The sequence below is a fragment of the Aspergillus heteromorphus genome, assembly GCF_003184545.1.
Source record: "Aspergillus heteromorphus CBS 117.55 chromosome Unknown BO70scaffold_5, whole genome shotgun sequence".
Taxonomy (NCBI): domain Eukaryota; kingdom Fungi; phylum Ascomycota; class Eurotiomycetes; order Eurotiales; family Aspergillaceae; genus Aspergillus; species Aspergillus heteromorphus.
The window spans coordinates 1236270-1252571 of NW_020290410.1; the positions used below are offsets into that span (position 1 = coordinate 1236270).

Sequence of the window (16302 nt, forward strand, 5' to 3'; positions counted from 1 at the left end):
GGCAGCGTGGTTAGCTCGCCTATCTAGCTAGGTATGTCTCTATTCCCGACGGTGTAGATTCGATGGAGAAGCATTCATGTAGATTGAAAATGTAGCAACCCAGGAATTCCCAGGTAGATAGTAGGTCGGTGAGTATGGAGTAGGGTATAGACAATACACACACGTAGGGCCTTTTTCATCCATCCATCTCCCTCGAACCCAACCGACGTGGGAATCTCGCAAGGGAACCCAAACGGCGCCAGACTGAGTATAAGAGGATGATGCTGGCCGATCGCGAGGCTGGAGGGAGGCTTGACTTGACTTGCCCTCTGGAGTGTTGGAGAGACGATCTTGTTCTACGGAGTACTTTGTTATACTGTTTGTTCCCTGCCAGCACATCCCATCGCCTGGCAGTACCTTACTTAATTAAGTCTGGTGGTTGAGAGCCTTTCTATCTATCTATCTATCCATCTATCCATCTATCTGTCTGTCTGTCTGTTTAATTCTCCATCCCAGCCATCGCCTTTCCTTCCCCCCCCCCTTCCCCACTGCTAGTGTCTCTTTTCCCCCTCTCGGCGAAAGAACGGACGAGTTTTCATCTGGACCTGCTGCAGCACGGGACTGACTGACTTGTTGTTGCGGTGAATGAGGCTGCGTCCTTTGGCTGCTTCACCGATAATCTCCCTGATCATCTTCCCCTCGTGTGTTTGTTCTTTCTGTTCCTGATCCTGTTCCTGATCCTATTCCTGTCCCTCTTGTCTGCTCCAACCACACGCCACTTACTTACTATTTACTGCTACTTACTGCTACATACTGTCTTCCCCCCTCCCAGCGCTGGTACGCTTCGTCTCTCGTCTCTCTTTGCTTTTTTTTTTTCGTGATATTGCAGCTCCCCTCACTTCCCTCCCATCCCCTCCCCTCCCTCACTTCCTCATCCTGATCCCATCCCATCCCATCCCATCCCATCTCACATCCTCTCCAGTCCCCACTCCCGCGGATCCTCACTTACAGCCACCCAGGCGGTGTCTGTGCCTCGACCCCCATCCATTATTCCATCTCCTCACCTCAACTGCATCCCAATCCGTCCGATCGGGTGTGACACGCCATCTGTTCTGTTCACTACCCACACCCACATCATCTGAGGTCCCTTTTTCCTGCTGCTTCCCTCCTGCCTCCCACCCCTGCACGTTTCCTGCCCCCTGAAAAAGCACGCAAAAAAAAAAAAAAAAAAAAAAAGAAAATCACCCAAAGAAGAAGCTGCAGTAATATGATCCGGTCGGGCTGAGAGAAAAAAAAAAAACAATCCACCATCAGCAGCATGGGTGTCGACACTCGCCGACCGATCCTGCCAGCCCCCACAGAATCCCTCGTCGACACCAACACCACCATCGCCGGTAGCATCGCAGGCACCGATCTGGCAACTGACCTCTCTCGCCGCACAGACAAGTCCTTCTACTCCATCCCCGACGACGGGAGCCCCATCACCATCCCCACCCGCCGCCGACACCGGTCCCGCGGGGACGACGACTCCAAGCTGTCCCGCTCGTCGCACCAGCACTCCCAGACCTCCCTGCTCATCGAGTACTTCGAGGGTGGGAAGGGTTCTGGCTCTGGCTCTGGCTCGGGCTCTCTCGTCGCCCGCCCCAGCGTCCGCGTCCGCGTCACCCCTTCCTCCGCCCGCAAGTCCAAGGACCACCGCGACCGCGACCGCGACCACCACCACCACAGCAGGGACCATCACATCCAGATCACCGAGTCCTCCGCCGGTCGCAAGCCCGTCTACTCCCGCCGCATCTCCCTGAGCTCGCCCCACCGCCACCACAAGGCGTCCCGGCCCGAGTCCGACGACCAGGGTTACTCCTCCAACAATTCCGCCACCGACGAGAACCAGCCCCCGGGCCCGCCCGTCGAGATCGAGTTGATGAACCGCGACCAGGCCAGCGAGCTGTCCACGCTCTCCCGCGACACCCGCTACTTCCACCCGACCTCCGACATCTCTTCCATGCCCGCCGATAGCATGCTGGAAGCCCCCTCGTCCGGCCCTCGTCGCAAACGCAGCCAGAGTCTAGAACGCGACCCGTCCATTGAGAAGGAATACCTCAAAACCCCCCGCCGCCAGCGCAGCCGCAGCCTCAGTACCGAACGCATCGCCCATCGCGTCGCCGAGAAGCTGAGCAACGACCCGCGCGAAGTCTCCAGGCAACGCCGCCGCGCGGAGCGCAGCAGGTTCGACGACAGCGACCCCCAAGAAATGGACACGAAGTCGCCCCGTCGTCGCGGCACGGAGGACGTGATGAGTCCCGAGTCGAGCCTCCTCAGCGCCTCGGCCGTCTCCTCGCATCGGCGGTCCGGGGACCAGTACTCCTTCAAGTCGGGGACCTCCAAGTCATCCATCAACAACCCGAAGCTGCTGGAAACCGTCGAGGATGCCATCCGGCGGCTGATCCTGCCGGAACTGAAGGAGCTCAAGAAGGACCAGAAGGTCATCTCCAACACCTCCAAGTTCGACCGGGACATGAACGCGTCGTACTCGTCTGCCAGCACCCCCTCTCGGGACGAATTAGGTCGCCGCCTCTCCAAGCACGCCAGCGCCCCTGACGTCCGCAAACCCAAGGTCGTCCTCAACAAGGATAGCCGCGACGAGGGGATCCTGCTGTCGGGCGACTCTGTCCCCTCTCACAAAGAACGCCGCTCCAGCAAGGACAGCGAGCGGTACAGCGAGAAGGGGCCCGAGATCGGGTACATCAAGTGGGGATATCGGCCCGAGATGACGGAACAGGAGAAGCTGCGTCGCCAGAAAAGCAAAGGCCTGCGTGATGCCGAGAAGGCTGCGCTCGTCGGAAACGCCCTGACCGCCGCCGCCCTCCACCATCACGACTCGCGGTCGAGCCTCGACAAGAGCGAAGGCCGGAGACGCAGCAGCGGCGGCGGCGGCGGCGGCGGCGGCGGCCACAGCCGTACTGGAAGTATTAACGAGACCGAGCTGGTCTTCCAGAAGCACAACATTGCTCCCATGCCCCTGCGCAGTGCCATTGAATCAGATCTGACCAGAGCATCGCTCCTCTCCGAGCAGACCGCAGCAGCATCTACGTGGTACGACGAAGACCGGGCCCAGGAGGTATCCCGCGCCCCCCCGTTCCAAGCGCTGTCCCCGACGCCTCGCACGCCGAACCGCACCCCCTTGGATGCCCGGTATGAGCTGCGGCTCAAACACAGCAACCTGTCCAGCCATGATCTGTCGATCCACAGTCCCAGTTCCTCGACGCGCTCGCCCGTGGGAGAGGCAGCGGGCTCAGCGATCGCCGCTGCAGCTGCCGCCAACCTCCTCGATATCCACTCGGATCACCATGATCTCAGCTTCAGCGATCTGGGGAGCCGTCGGCGCACGCTGAGCCCGATCCAGAGCGTCGCCAGCTACCAGAGCCAGTCTCCGGTCAAGCAGGAGGCCCATCATGATAGGTACGAGTACTCTGAAGATGAACGAGAATTGGAACCACGCCTCTCGATTGACTCGCTTTCGTCTGCGCCCAGCACAAACCTGGCCAGATCCACTCGTCCAGAAGGTCTTAGCATTACCAGTCAGACGGAGTCTCTCCGGCGCCAGCAGCAAGAATATCCCGGTCCGGAGCTCGGCTACGAGGAGACCCCCCGGCCCTCCCCGCGCGATGACAAACACTGGGACGAATCCGAGGACGAGGAGCATGATTACCGCCATTCGATGGCCGAGTCCACGGGCACCGAGCGCCAGCGGATGACCGGGTACACCGACGAAAGCGAGATGGACTACCGCGACATGGTGGACCAAGGGCACCATGTGGAGGGGGGAACCGCTGCCAACCCTCAATTCGTGCATCCGATGGCGGTAGAATCAGCTGTCGCCTCCCTGCTCGACCCGACGGTGCTCGACCAGACCGTTCTTGACAGTCAGTCCGGGGCGAATCGGTCGATGAATGATATCCCCGAGCAGGATGAGAGCGAGGAGGAGCTGGATGACATCACCCCTCAGCCATCTCGTCAAGGCAGCCCTCTCAAGCAGCGGCAGGATGCGCCGAGCCCGGATGCGCCGAGCCCGGACGCGACCTCGTTTCCCCGCCGGATGGGTGCAACCTCGCCGCCCCAGAGCGTGACCCAGTCGTTGGAAGATCTGACGGAGCCCGCTCTGTTTTCGGGTGTAGATCGCGAGAGCCCGATGCCGCATGATGAGGGGAGCCCCGATTCCGAATCCGAGATCAATACCAATCCTTCCATCATCCAAGGTCCTGCGGCTCAGGAGCACAGCTGGGGCTTCAACCGCACGCCGTCCAAAGACGCCCCGTCGCCGCTGTTTGACAAGTCCGGCGCCGGCGCCGGCCTCGGCCTGGGATCGGTCGAGCAGCCCAAATATGGGGACTACTACGAGGACAACTATGGCAACTATGGCGACACCTATGGCGCGAACGACTATGGTGCGAACGACTACTTCGATCAAGACTACCCCCGACAGATGCTGGGCACCCCTCTCGGCGCCAAGGATGAGGGTTATGTTTCGGCCGCCAACCCGCGGTCCCCGAGCGTGGAGACGCCGGAGCCCCTCAGCAAAGGGATTGCCGGGATTGATACGAATGGCATGGGCATGTTCGACAGCCCCATCGGGGGCGACGACTCGTTCATGCCCTCTCACCAGCGACAGCTGAGTGGGTTCTCCCATGGAGTGCCTTCGCCCCTGTACGACAGTGCGACTGGAAAGGGAATTGACCGGATCAAATCCAAGGATATTGTTGCACTAATGGACCATGTAAGTCTTTTCCGAGCGGGCCATTTGATCTCATGCTGACTGCGCAGCTCACCGTTCGGGATGCCCAACGGAATGCCAGGGATACGGAGATCCTCGTGACTCTTGTGCGGAGCGCCGCTGAAATGCGCAATTCCTTCGAGGAGATGAAGAAGTTCATTGCCCAACAGGATGGAGCGATCATGGACGCGAATGACCGGCAGCACGAGCGCACCCACAGAGCCCTCGGCGGGCCGCGTCCACTGCCGGTCAGTGCGCGCAGCGCTCGCCAGATGTCCGTCGACGAGGGCGAGGACATGCGCTCGAAGCGGAAGAACATCTTCAAGCGGGCACTCAAGGGGCTGAGTCTGAAGAACTCGAGCGATCTGGGCCGCATCGAGGATATGCTGGAGCAGCTGCTGGACGAGGTCGAGGCTCTGCGTCTCAACCAGGACGACAAGTACGTGCGCGCGCCCCGTGCCGCCAGCGTCGACCCCGAGGGCTACGAGCCAGAGGGACAGGCCGGGACATCGTCTCCTGGAAACCAGTCCGAGTATCTCTCGACCTCTTCGCAGCCAGCGCAGGAGCCGCTCATCGGAAACGGACTCCGGCGGGGGATGGAGAACCGGGTCAGCACGGTTCCGGAACTGGACGAGGACCTGGACGTCGACGAGCGCGGGGAGTTCTTGAGCCCGCCGCTGCCGTCGCAGGAGGCCAACCGCCAGGACCGCGCCGGCTCCGCGCCGGTCTCGACCCCCCGCGGGAACCCATGGCGTCGGGAGCCCTCAGCAACGACACGACCCCGAAGACTGAGAAGGCCAAGAAGCACAAGTCCAGCAGCTCCTCGTTCTTCCCGAAGATCTCGCGCTGGTCGAAGACCACGGCGTCGTCGATGGGGGACAACATCCGCAACAGCATCCAGCCCGGGCGCAAGGAGCGGGCGTCCTTCGAGGCATCGCGGTCGGGATCGGACTTCGCCGGGGCGTACAACAAGCCTGACTTCTACGACCAGGGGGACGGGCTGCGCTCGACGTACACGCTGGAAGATCAGGCGCAGGAGAATCGGCCTCCGTCGCCTCTCGTGCCATCCCAGGCGTCGGAGGTGCCGAAGTACCAGGCCCACCGGGGCAGTCTCGATCTGTTCCACCCGCAGCCGCGGCAGGGACCTTCCGGGCGCTACCAGTCTCAGCTTGAGACGCAAGCGCAGGGATACACGATGCCCGGATCGGGAGCGCCATCGGAGCAGTGGGGATCCAACCCGAGCCTGTCGGGAGTCAACGCCAACCAGCGCTACAGCGGAGGCAGCCGTCTGTCGCCCATCTCGGATGCCGGCTACTCGGAAGCGAGCTCGCGCCACACGGGGCCGCCACGGCCGCCGAAGGTGAAGGACGACGGGCCACTGATCCCGGAGAGGCCGCTCAAAGCCAAGGAAGACGACGAGCGGTCGTACGTGGAACGGGTTGCTTCGCGGGTTAGTGCACACGTGCGGAAAGGGCGAGTTCGCCGGATGCTGACGATATTTCTGTAGAGTTCTGCGATGCGGTCTCCGCGCAGCACGCCGCCGCCGGCGCGCAAGCCGACGGGGCCGCGGCCGTTGACGTCGGGGAGTCAGTTCAGTCCTGCCCGGAGGAAGCACAGCCAGTACCGGGCCAGTCCAGACCAGGTCGACGCGGAGCTGGATTATTGATGATGATGATGATGATGCTGCTGCGGATTTAGCGGAGTTTCTGTCCTTTCCTTTTCTTTTGTTCACCCCTCACGACTTATGATGCGTTGATGATTCGTTGATGATTGAGCGTGTTGCATCTGCTGCTTTGATACTTCTGGTTTTGTATTGCGGTTGGAGAGGTGTAAACCATGTCGAATACCATGTAATCGTTTTTTTTTTTTTTTATGATTCCCTTCCTCCTTCTTGCGGGATATTTTGGCGGTGGCCGGCCTTATGCTAATGAATGACAAAAGTGAGGTTACATACATTTCATGTCATGCGGAGTGGATCAGCGGAGTAGATGATCGTTTATCCGTGTGCTACCGTGGTTGGGACTTTCTGTTTGCTGGTGGCCTGCGGGGTAAAAGGATAGATAAAGCTGCTTCTCCTCTTGTTTGGGACCTGATCCTGTCTGACTGTCTGCCTGTCTGACTGTCTGACTATATCACCCTCCTGTGCTATACAGTTCTAGTCCCAAGCAGTATCCATCATGTCCGACCCTCTCGACCCCCATCTCGACCTCATCATCTGCTCGACCTGCGGCACGCAGTTCTCGACCCCGTCGCCGCCCCCGAACTGCAAGATCTGTGATGACCCGCGACAGTATATTCCTCCGACGGGGTGCGTCTTTTTTTTTTTTTTTTTTTTTTAATAAATAACCCTAACTTACCTATCCACATGACATCAACATCAACATCAACATCTAAATAGGTGTCAACTTCCACCCCTCACTTCCTGTTATCCCCCTTTTATTTCATTTTCATTCCAATCATATCCCACTCACCCCCCCCCCCTCCCTACCCACCCAACACCCCAAATATACAGAAATCAACCAATCAACCAACCAATCAATCAATAAATCAATAAATGAACAAATACCAAGCCAAGGCTAACCCCAACAGCCAAACCTGGACCACCCTGCGCACCCTCCACAACGCCTCTCCGACCTACACCAACATCTTCACTCCCCTGCCTCTTCCCCAAGGAAAAAGCAACCTCTACTCCATCCACACCATCCCCAAACTCGGCATCTCCCAGCGCGCCTTCCTCCTCCTCACCCCCCACGGCAACGTCCTCTGGGACTGTCTCACCTACCTGGACGATGAGACTATCCGCCGCATCAGCGCCCTCGGGGGTCTGCGCGCCATTGTCATCTCTCATCCGCATTACTATACCTCCCATGTCGTCTGGGGGGAGGTGTTTGGGTGTGATGTTTTCCTGGCCGCGGAGGATAGGGAGTGGGTGGTGAGGGGGAGGGGGAGGGGGGGGATGGAGATGGAGATGGAGATGGCGATGGAGATGAACGAGAAGGAGAAGGAGAAAGGGAAGGAGAAAGGGAGGGGGAGAGGGAGGGAGGTATTCTGGGATGGACGGCAGGTGGATTTATTCGACTCGGTATCGACATCTGAATCTTCAAGCTCATATCATGATGGGGTTCAAAATGGTTATGGAGATGTGGATGCGGGTGCAGATACAGGTACAGGTACAGGTACAGACACAAGTACAGGTACAGACACAGCTACAGCTACAAGTACAGGTACAGACACAGGTACAGACACAGACACAGACACAGACACAGGCAGAGACGATATAATAGCCATCAAAACCGGCGGTCACTTCCCCGGCAGTTGCGTCCTCTGGTGGAGGAGCCAGAAGGTCATGTTCCTGGCTGATACCATCGGGACGGTGCCCAGTGGGATTTATCATGTGGGGAGGGAGCCGGGGACCGCCAGTTATACCTTTATGTGGAGTTATCCGAATATGGTTTGTCAATCCCTCTCTCACTGACTCACCTACTCTTCAACTACCTACGGTTCAACCACCTACGGATTGACAGACTGCTAACTACCAATGATCATCATCCGTAGATCCCCCTCCCCCCCGACGACGTGCACACCATCTGGAAATCCATCCGCCACACCGACTTCGACACCGCGTACGGGGCGTTCGTGGGGATGGACACCCACGGCCACTGCAAGAGGCGCGTGCTGGAGAGCGCCAAGATCTTTGTCCGGGCGATGGGGTATCGTGATCATGCCATTCATGGGGAAGAGTGTGATTGAGAAGTAGTATTATTAGCATTAGTATTAGTATGAATGGGATGGTTGTATACATGGATATGGTTTATAGTTGGGGGTGGTGACGGGTATGGATGATGTGTGGAGGATTGAGGTGGTGGGTTGGATGATGATGATGATGATGATATAGCTGAATAGGGGATAGGGTTGTCTGCCAGAATATAAAAATTGGATCTGACGCCGAGTCTGATGAGTGAAGAAGAATAGCAGCATAGGTAGGGCACGGATCCAGAAAGACAGACGTGACCGAAGACAAAAGTGCAGGCCTGGCAGGAAGATAAGACAGTACACGCTCACGGATACAGATAGGTCTGACTGCAGATACAGGCCACCCGAGTATAGACAATACAGGCATCACGGCAGTGCATAAGGAATATGCCTATACCTCGGTCGGCCTCACCGAAGCCCTGACGACGGCAGTTTCGCTCCCCCCCTGATTGACCCGCGGCGCCGCCGACGCCAACGCACTGAACTCCAGGCCCTCGCTGATGGGAAACTTGCCCGGATAGCTGTCTGCCGATCGCGAGCGCTGCAGCTTCTCGATATCGACCACCACGGGGCCAGCCGACACCTCCGACATCAGCCCGGACAGCCGCATCCCGGAGAGCAGGCTCTGTCGCTGGCTCGCGGAGATCGAACTCGGACCACTGATCGACAGGCTCCTGCGGATGACCGACGAGTAGACCGAGTCGCTGACCAGCGGCCGATGGCCCAGCCGCTGCGCGCCCGTGTCTTCGAACTCGGTGCCCGGCCCCAGCACAGCCGCGTTGGCGATCTCCACGTCCACGCTGCGGTGCGAGATGCAGTTGGACAGGTGCACCATCGGCGAGACGCGCGTGGGCACCGGCATCAGCGGGAGCGTCATGTTGGTGGATGCGCTGCCGCGCGTGGTGGGGAGCAGGTCCGAACTGGTGTTGGAGAGGATGCATCGTCGGCCGGCGGATCCCCCGGGGTGGGAGAGAGAGATGGGACCCGGCAGGTAGAGCTCTTCGGGGACGAGGATGAGGAGGATGTTGATCAGGTGTTGCTCTTTGCGCTCCAGGGTCTGCGCAATGCGGCTGTTGGGATATTCCTCCGTCGTGCGGTCCACCCGGAACACGTCGAGCACCGCGTGGAGGAACTTGATCGTCAGCAGCGTCTGCAGCAGAGAGACCACGCGGCGCAGGCTGAGTGAGTCGATCAGGATCGCGGCCTTGATGGCGGGCTCGTTGGAGGACATTTCTTTTGTCGTGGTGGGGTGGGTTGGGGGGGGTAGCTGAGGAGGTGGGAAGTTTCCAGAGGCGTTCGGTAGATGTGACAAAGAGCATCAACAGAGTCTAGCGTTGGTTGAAGCCAACTCTGCCGGGAGAGAAGTGGATGTGGATGCGACAGGAACGTCGGGGTGGGATGGCGATGAAGCTGGACACTCCCTGAAGCAGGAGCCACTGACTGCTGACTGCTGACTGTTGACTCCTTCCCATCTGATGTCTCATATTGCAGCAGACTGGCGCAGTGACCACCGGATCGCGATCTACCGCAGAGCATCACACCGTTGTAGTACTACTAACTGGATAGTTGTAGATGAAGTTGAATGTAGTGTCGTGTCGATGTTAGGGCAGAGAATCCCCTCCCCGCATTCCCCACTCGTTCTTATCTTAGCGCGCCACTTCATTCCTGACCTGACCTGACCTGACCACATCACACCATCTTTCCATAATTCATGCTCTCTCTCTCTCTCTCTCTCTCTCCCTCTTCACCAGCGAGAATCATGGCCTCTCTCAACCCATCCCCCCCTCCACGCCGCTTTGCACCCCTCCACCCCTCCACCCAGGCCTCTGATGCCCCCCCGCTGAGGGGCATCGTGTTCGACGTCGACGGCACTTTATGGTACCGCCATTCTTTCCCCAATTCCCTCCCCCTTCCCTTCCCAGCTAGCTAAATGATCCACTCCACGAAACAATAGTCTTCCCCAGAACTACATGTTCGCTGAGATGCGGTATTCCATCCCTAACCCAACCATTTATACTATATAATGCTACCCCCACCCTAACAACCCCCAGCGCCGCCCTCGACATCCCCCCCCAAGTCGACATCCTCCACCACATCGCCCACCTCCCCCCCGCCTCTCGCCCCGACGCCCTCAACAAGATCAAAGCCATCGAGCAAGCCGCCATGCTCACCCAGCGGCCCCAGCCGGGCCTCGTCGAGCTGATGGATTATCTCGAGAAGAGGCGCGTTCGACGCGCTCTGTGTACGAGGAATTTCGAGTATGCTGTCTGCCCTTTGTCTTACCCTGTTACCAGAGAGAGAGAGAGAGAGATGATCATCATCGGTATTCTGCGATTTGATGACGGCTAATGAATGAAGAACCCCCGTCCAAACCCTCCTCGACAACCATCTCCCCACCCACCTCTTCCTCCCCATCATCACCCGCGAGACCCCCGGCGTCCTGCCCAAGCCCGATCCAGCGGGTATCCTGCATATTGCCAGTGAGTGGGGGGTGGGTGCCGACGGGCTGATTATGGTATGTCTATCTGCCATCCGTGACTTTCTTATTCCTTTCTCCCTTTCGGTTATTCCTAGTGTCATTCCACACATAGTACTTCGACATTCAACGAGAATGGTGCAGTGGGCTCATTCATCCAGGTCGGCGACAGCATCGATGACATGACCGCCGGCCATGCCGCCGGCGCCGCCACGGTCCTGCTGCTCAACGAGCACAATGCCCATCTGAAGGAGCATCGGCATACGGACCTGTGCATTGAGCGGCTGGACCAGTTGATTGGGGTCTTGGAGGGGGGGTTTGTGGGGGAGAAGAATGGATTGGCAGGAGGGGGTGGAACTGCGGGTCATTTGAAGATTGAAGATTAAGACTGAGATGATGCGTGTGGAGATTATAGATGTAGATATCGGATCGGATCTGTATATGACTGATTGATAATTGGGGGGGGGGGGGGGGAAATACTTGGATAGACGTACGGTTCAATGGATACATACCGTTCAGATATACGCTGCTTGTCTACGATTCCATCAGTGTAGGATATAATACATTTTAAAAGAAATCACGGGTATACTGCACCGTCTACCTCAGCTGTACACGCGAATCGTCAGAGAATCCACCACCACCACCATCACCATCACCATCACCCAGCCACGCTCATTAATCATCAGTCATCAGTATCGGGATCGATCCCACGCCTTCTTCCCCGCACTCGGCATCGGTCGATACATGTCTCCCCCACCACCACCACCACCACCACCACCACCACCTCCGCCCCCTCGCTTCCCACCGCGTCCCCCACCGCGTCCAGCATTCCCGTTTCCGCGCGACGGCGGCCGACTCGGCGGCTTCCCGCGTCCGCTCGGCTGCCAGCTATCCTTGCCTCGGCCGCGGTTGGGTCGCGGGTTCGGCGACATCGACCGCTGCCCGGCAGACGAGTAGTCGTTCCGATCGGTGCGGTATCCGCCACCGCCATTGCCCGCTGGAGCCAGGTTCTTGTTGCCGCGGCCGATCCCGCTCCCGAATCGGATGTGGCTGCGCGTGGCACCCGCTCCCCGGTTGACGGGCGGCCGTCGGTTCGACATCATGTCTTCGCTGTCGGAGGACGAGCGCTGCTGCTGGTACTGGTGGTCTGCACGGCCTCGGATCTTCATCCCGCCACCTCGGGGTCCGCCCGGGCCGCGGGGAGCACCGCCGCCGCGACGTGGGGCTACCACGGAGTTGAGGTTTGTGATCGTGTTCGGGTCGACGCCCTGGAGCGTCCAGGATGAGGAGCGCAGACCGGCCGGGAGGGAGGGACAGTCGCCTAGCAGGTGGCGGTTGCTGGTGCAGTGGGCGCACGATAGAGATACGAGGACAGGCACCGGGGGCGCGTCTGAGGTTTCGGGTTGGCTGGCTTTCCATTTCCACATGAGATCGCAGTCCAGTTCGAGATGCGTGGTCGAGCCGCATAGGTCGCAGGGAGTTTCGGTCGCAGAGCCTTTCAGTGCCGATGGGCATGCGTCTTGGTCGTGCCCGCGCGACCGACATCGCTGGCAGCGGAGCCACGTCGGGCAGACGTTGCTGGGGTGTTTGTTCCATGCGCTGCAGTGGATGCACTGTAGTTTGGTTAGTTGAGTTGAATAGGGCCGGGGAAGAGGTTGGGGGGGGGAAGGTACCTCTTTTGACGGACAGACGGCGGACAGGTGCCCCTCTTGCAGACATTCAGTGCAGGTAATCGGTAGCTGCAGGTCGATGTCGTTGACGTCGCGGTCATAAAACCGGTACTTGGCCTGAATGTCCATGTCGTCGCGTTCCAGATCGGCGAGGGTGGAGGGTGCGGTCGGGTATTTCTTCGAGAAGCGGAGGAGCGCGGTCTCCTTCGACTGGTCATCCGTGCCATCGTGTCCATGTCCATTCGCGGTGTTGCCGTTCGACACGGGCAGCGCCTCCGGGTCGTATTCGTCGTCGCCGTCGGGGCGCGATCCAATGTTCAGCAGAATGGAGTCGTCCGCTTCCGAGTCCAGGGAGCCTGACGAGTCCGAGTCGCGCATCTGGCTGGACTCATCCGAGCTCGAGTCCACCTCCCCTTCCTCTGTGGCACCACCCTGGTCCGGCCTCGAGTCGGTGGATGCACTCCGGCTGCGCCAGAATTTATCGTTGACGGCGTCGAACTGGGACGCGGGCTTGCTCTCCTCCGCCTTCCCGCGACTGCGCAGCGACGTCCGGATCGCACTCTTGTTTCCCTTGTTCCAGTTCGGAGGAGCCGCGGGAGCCTGCGCACCGCCCGCGTCCGGTGCGTCATCCGATGAAGACGCATTGTCGCTGTCCGAGCCCGACGAGGAGGTGGAATCCGGGTCGACCTCGAGGGCGGTCGCGCTGAAGGTGGCGCCCTGGGGCACAAAGTCTTGGGGTTTGCGGGCGTCGTCGGATCCGTTGCGTCGCTGTCTCTTGCGCGGGTTCGGGTTGGAGTCTTGGGAGCTCTGGCGCGACAGGGTCTTCGCCTGAGCGCGGGGGGCGACCGAGGCGGTGCGTGAGTCGTGATCGTCTGATGGTGAATCTGCCATCGTGGGAGAGTGCCGGGTTGGTGAGGAGGTGCGTGAGGGAAGTTCAGCGTCGACAGCAGCAGATTTCGAGCTGGAAATTCACGGGGGGCGGCAGTGACCAGATGTGCCGTTCCGCACGCCCTGTATTTCCCATACCCCGGCCGTACCATGTTTACCTCCTGCCAGCAATCGCTGTAGGGACGGGCGTGGAAATGGCCGGATGGAGCCTGTCGTGTCTACGGGGTCTGGAACTGTCGTCTATCTATCATAGATCTACAGTCGAGTGCATGAGAGACGAGGAGGGAGGGCTCTTTGCCTGATGGCCGCGAGGGGCGATGCGGATCTAGAACAATGGGATGCAGCAGCAGCAATGCTGAGAACCGCGCCAGACTCGCAACTGCAACTTCTCCGGCGTCATCCCCCCGGCTGTCCGGGCTATTCTTAGCCACATCCCCCCCCCGATCGGAGCATCTGGCCTTTTCTGCCCTTGATTTATTTTCCTCCTCCCCATCTCAGGAGCTAGAGCTTCAGCTAGCAGCTTCTAGATTGCAGAGATCTCTCGCTTTATCTCCATCCCCCCTCCCCCTCCCCCTCCCCCTCCCCCTTTTATTATAATTTTTTTTTCGCCTGCTTAGGGTCTGCCGGTGTAAGAATAATGACCGCCGCGTCCCGGTAATACGATACGGTACCTGCTCCCGTGACCAACCACCGCCGCCGATCGTCTTCAAGATCGCCTCCGACCAACCAAACCAACCGAACCCTCGAACTTCAGCTTCCATCCATCCAGCCAGCCAGCCCTGCTTGACTCTCTCGTTGCCTCTCGCGGCTGCTTCGGTCGTTTCCCTTGCACCTCTCGCCGTCGTTCTCCCTCCCTCCCTCTCTCTCTCGATCCCGACCTTTCTGTCCGATACCCCTATCGATCCCTCCCCCCCCCCTCCCCCGTCCGATTCAACACCGCCAAAGTGTCTTCCCTACTCGCCCCCCGTGCCATCTCCTTCCCCCCGGAGGTCGACGCTGCGTCGCGCCGGTTGGCTCCGGACTCCAGCATGGCTCAAAGCAAGGCTGGTCGGAGGAGACGCTCCAGCAGCATCATCTACCAGGAACCTGCCGAATCCATTGAACACACCAGCGACCAGGCGGCTTTGCCCAATCTGAATGCGAACTGGGTCAACGCCAAGGGTGAGTACCTGTTTCCCAGATCCTGAAGAGGGGTACCTGCGGGGAGTGCCCAGGATGGCAGTGACACAGTGGCTAACCGCACGCCGTCGGACAGGAGCCTGGACCATCCATTTCGTGCTCATCGTGGCCCTCAAGATCCTCTACGACATCATCCCCGGTCTCTCGCAGGAGACCTCCTGGACCCTCACCAACATCAGCTACATGTTCGGCTCGTTCCTCATGTTCCACTGGGTGCGGGGCATTCCCTTTGAGTTCAACGCCGGCGCGTACGACAACCTCAACATGTGGGAACAGATCGACAACGGCGACCAGTACACGCCCACCAAGAAGTTCCTCCTCTGCGTGCCCATCTGCCTCTTCCTCCTCAGCACGCATTATACCCACTACGACCTGACGTATTTCACCATCAACTTCCTCGCGACCCTGGGCGTGGTGATCCCGAAATTGCCGTTTGTACGTGTTTTGCCCCCCCCTTGAGTCACGGAAAATAAATGCTAACACGGGGATTAGTCGCACCGTCTGCGAATAGGTTTCTTCTCAGATATACCAGAGGAGTAGCCGCTCTTTCCTCTCTCTCTCCCTCTCTCTCTCTCTATCTCTCCCTCCTTTTTTGGCCTGTCTCATTTACTTGCTCTTATTCCCTTATCTTACACTCTGTGTTTCGCGTCCTCTACACTACTTATCGTTCTTGATAATATTCTCCGCTTGGCGTTGTCTCATTCCCCACCCCCCGTCTCGCTTCTTGTTCGACTCCCGGGGTCCCGTGTCGTGTCGCCGTGTCGCCGTGCCGCTTCGGGCGGTGCCGCATCCCCGGAGCCCCCCGGAAGTGCGCTCGCTGCTTTGCTCGGGACCGCAGAATCGAGGAGACAGCGGGGGATGCGGCTCAGGTTATAGAAGGGGGAAGGCGTGATGGTGTGTGCGGAATAGATGATGGCATGGGGCCGGGCTGATGTTTCTGGGCTCGCTGCTCATCACCACTACACTCTATATAAGAAGGTATTCCATATTGCTGCACCTGTGCCCGTTGTAAATCGGTGGATCGGCGGATCGATGGGGGGTGGCCGGCTTCTCGTGACTCCTGAGGCAAGGCAGCCAAGTCCGGCTGAAACGAGCGGAGCGGAGATCAATGGCGTGATTGTCGAGTCGGTTGCCTTGGCTTTCCACGTGCCGAGATGGCTCATGCCGAGGGTGGTCTTGTATATAGCTAGCTTATGCATAACAGGTAATATCGTGATATTCTGTCATGGAAGAGTCACATATCGACAACCGGGCCTTGGCTGGCCAGTGATCACCACCATAGCACGCACCGATGACTTCCGGGCTAACTTATTTTGTGGAAGGTTTGGCTCCAACTTCCGGACTGCGTAGTCCTGACTGAGTTGTACCACTGGATCCTGTGTATTACGTGGATAAATCTTCTTCACGTCTTACTGTACCGCTTATCGAGTTACTGGTTCCTGCTACGTAAAAGGGTGTTGCCTAAATATGATGTATGTTCATCCATCGTAAAGGTGCATTAAGAGTGATGTTGCCTGGAGAAATATGAATGTAGAATGAGCAGGGAATTATGCACTCTGCATTAGCAGTATGTGCATTATTCTAGG

General features: G+C 58.8%; 7 protein-coding genes across 7 annotated transcripts; 5 read left to right on the forward strand and 2 right to left on the reverse strand.

Moving 5' to 3' along the window:
• Positions 1–1297: 1297 nt before the first annotated feature.
• On the forward strand, positions 1298–6416 carry BO70DRAFT_394227 (uncharacterized protein; the record flags this gene model as incomplete). Its single annotated transcript, XM_025546443.1, has 4 exons — positions 1298–4753; positions 4801–5475; positions 5538–6200; positions 6258–6416. 4 exons carry the CDS (start codon positions 1298–1300, stop codon positions 6414–6416), a joined length of 4953 nt encoding a protein of 1650 aa, XP_025402063.1.
• A 414-nt stretch (positions 6417–6830) lies between these two features.
• Positions 6831–8653, forward strand: BO70DRAFT_427294 (putative metallo-beta-lactamase domain protein). The gene is made up of 4 exons (XM_025547873.1): positions 6831–7058; positions 7340–7675; positions 8021–8201; positions 8306–8653. Exons 1-4 carry the CDS (start codon positions 6928–6930, stop codon positions 8498–8500), a joined length of 843 nt encoding a protein of 280 aa, XP_025402064.1. The 5' UTR covers positions 6831–6927; the 3' UTR covers positions 8501–8653.
• Positions 8654–8894: 241 nt separating this feature from the next.
• On the reverse strand, positions 8895–9734 carry BO70DRAFT_378000 (uncharacterized protein; the record flags this gene model as incomplete). Its single annotated transcript, XM_025545238.1, has 1 exon — positions 8895–9734. One exon carries the CDS (start codon positions 9732–9734, stop codon positions 8895–8897), a length of 840 nt encoding a protein of 279 aa, XP_025402065.1.
• Positions 9735–10256: 522 nt separating this feature from the next.
• On the forward strand, positions 10257–11317 carry BO70DRAFT_310376 (putative haloacid dehalogenase-like hydrolase; the record flags this gene model as incomplete). The annotated part of the gene is made up of 5 exons (XM_025540162.1): positions 10257–10381; positions 10458–10490; positions 10555–10761; positions 10862–11018; positions 11141–11317. Coding segments are annotated over exons 1-5 (693 nt in total), but the record flags the coding sequence as incomplete, so codon positions are not given.
• A 351-nt stretch (positions 11318–11668) lies between these two features.
• BO70DRAFT_385675 (zinc knuckle domain protein) lies at positions 11669–13556 on the reverse strand (the record flags this gene model as incomplete). The annotated part of the gene is made up of 2 exons (XM_025545752.1): positions 12653–13556; positions 11669–12592 (listed from the first exon to the last, which is right to left on the reverse strand). Exons 1-2 carry the CDS (start codon positions 13538–13540, stop codon positions 11669–11671), a joined length of 1812 nt encoding a protein of 603 aa, XP_025402067.1. The 5' UTR covers positions 13541–13556.
• An 876-nt stretch (positions 13557–14432) lies between these two features.
• Positions 14433–15441, forward strand: BO70DRAFT_184432 (ORMDL family protein). Its single transcript, XM_025538454.1, has 3 exons — positions 14433–14698; positions 14793–15151; positions 15209–15441. Exons 1-3 carry the CDS (start codon positions 14566–14568, stop codon positions 15254–15256), a joined length of 540 nt encoding a protein of 179 aa, XP_025402068.1. The 5' UTR covers positions 14433–14565; the 3' UTR covers positions 15257–15441.
• BO70DRAFT_184441 (uncharacterized protein) lies at positions 15401–16177 on the forward strand. The gene has a single exon (XM_025538455.1). The coding sequence runs from the start codon at positions 15626–15628 to the stop codon at positions 16064–16066; it is 441 nt and encodes a 146-aa protein (XP_025402069.1). The 5' UTR covers positions 15401–15625; the 3' UTR covers positions 16067–16177.
• Positions 16178–16302: the final 125 nt, after the last annotated feature.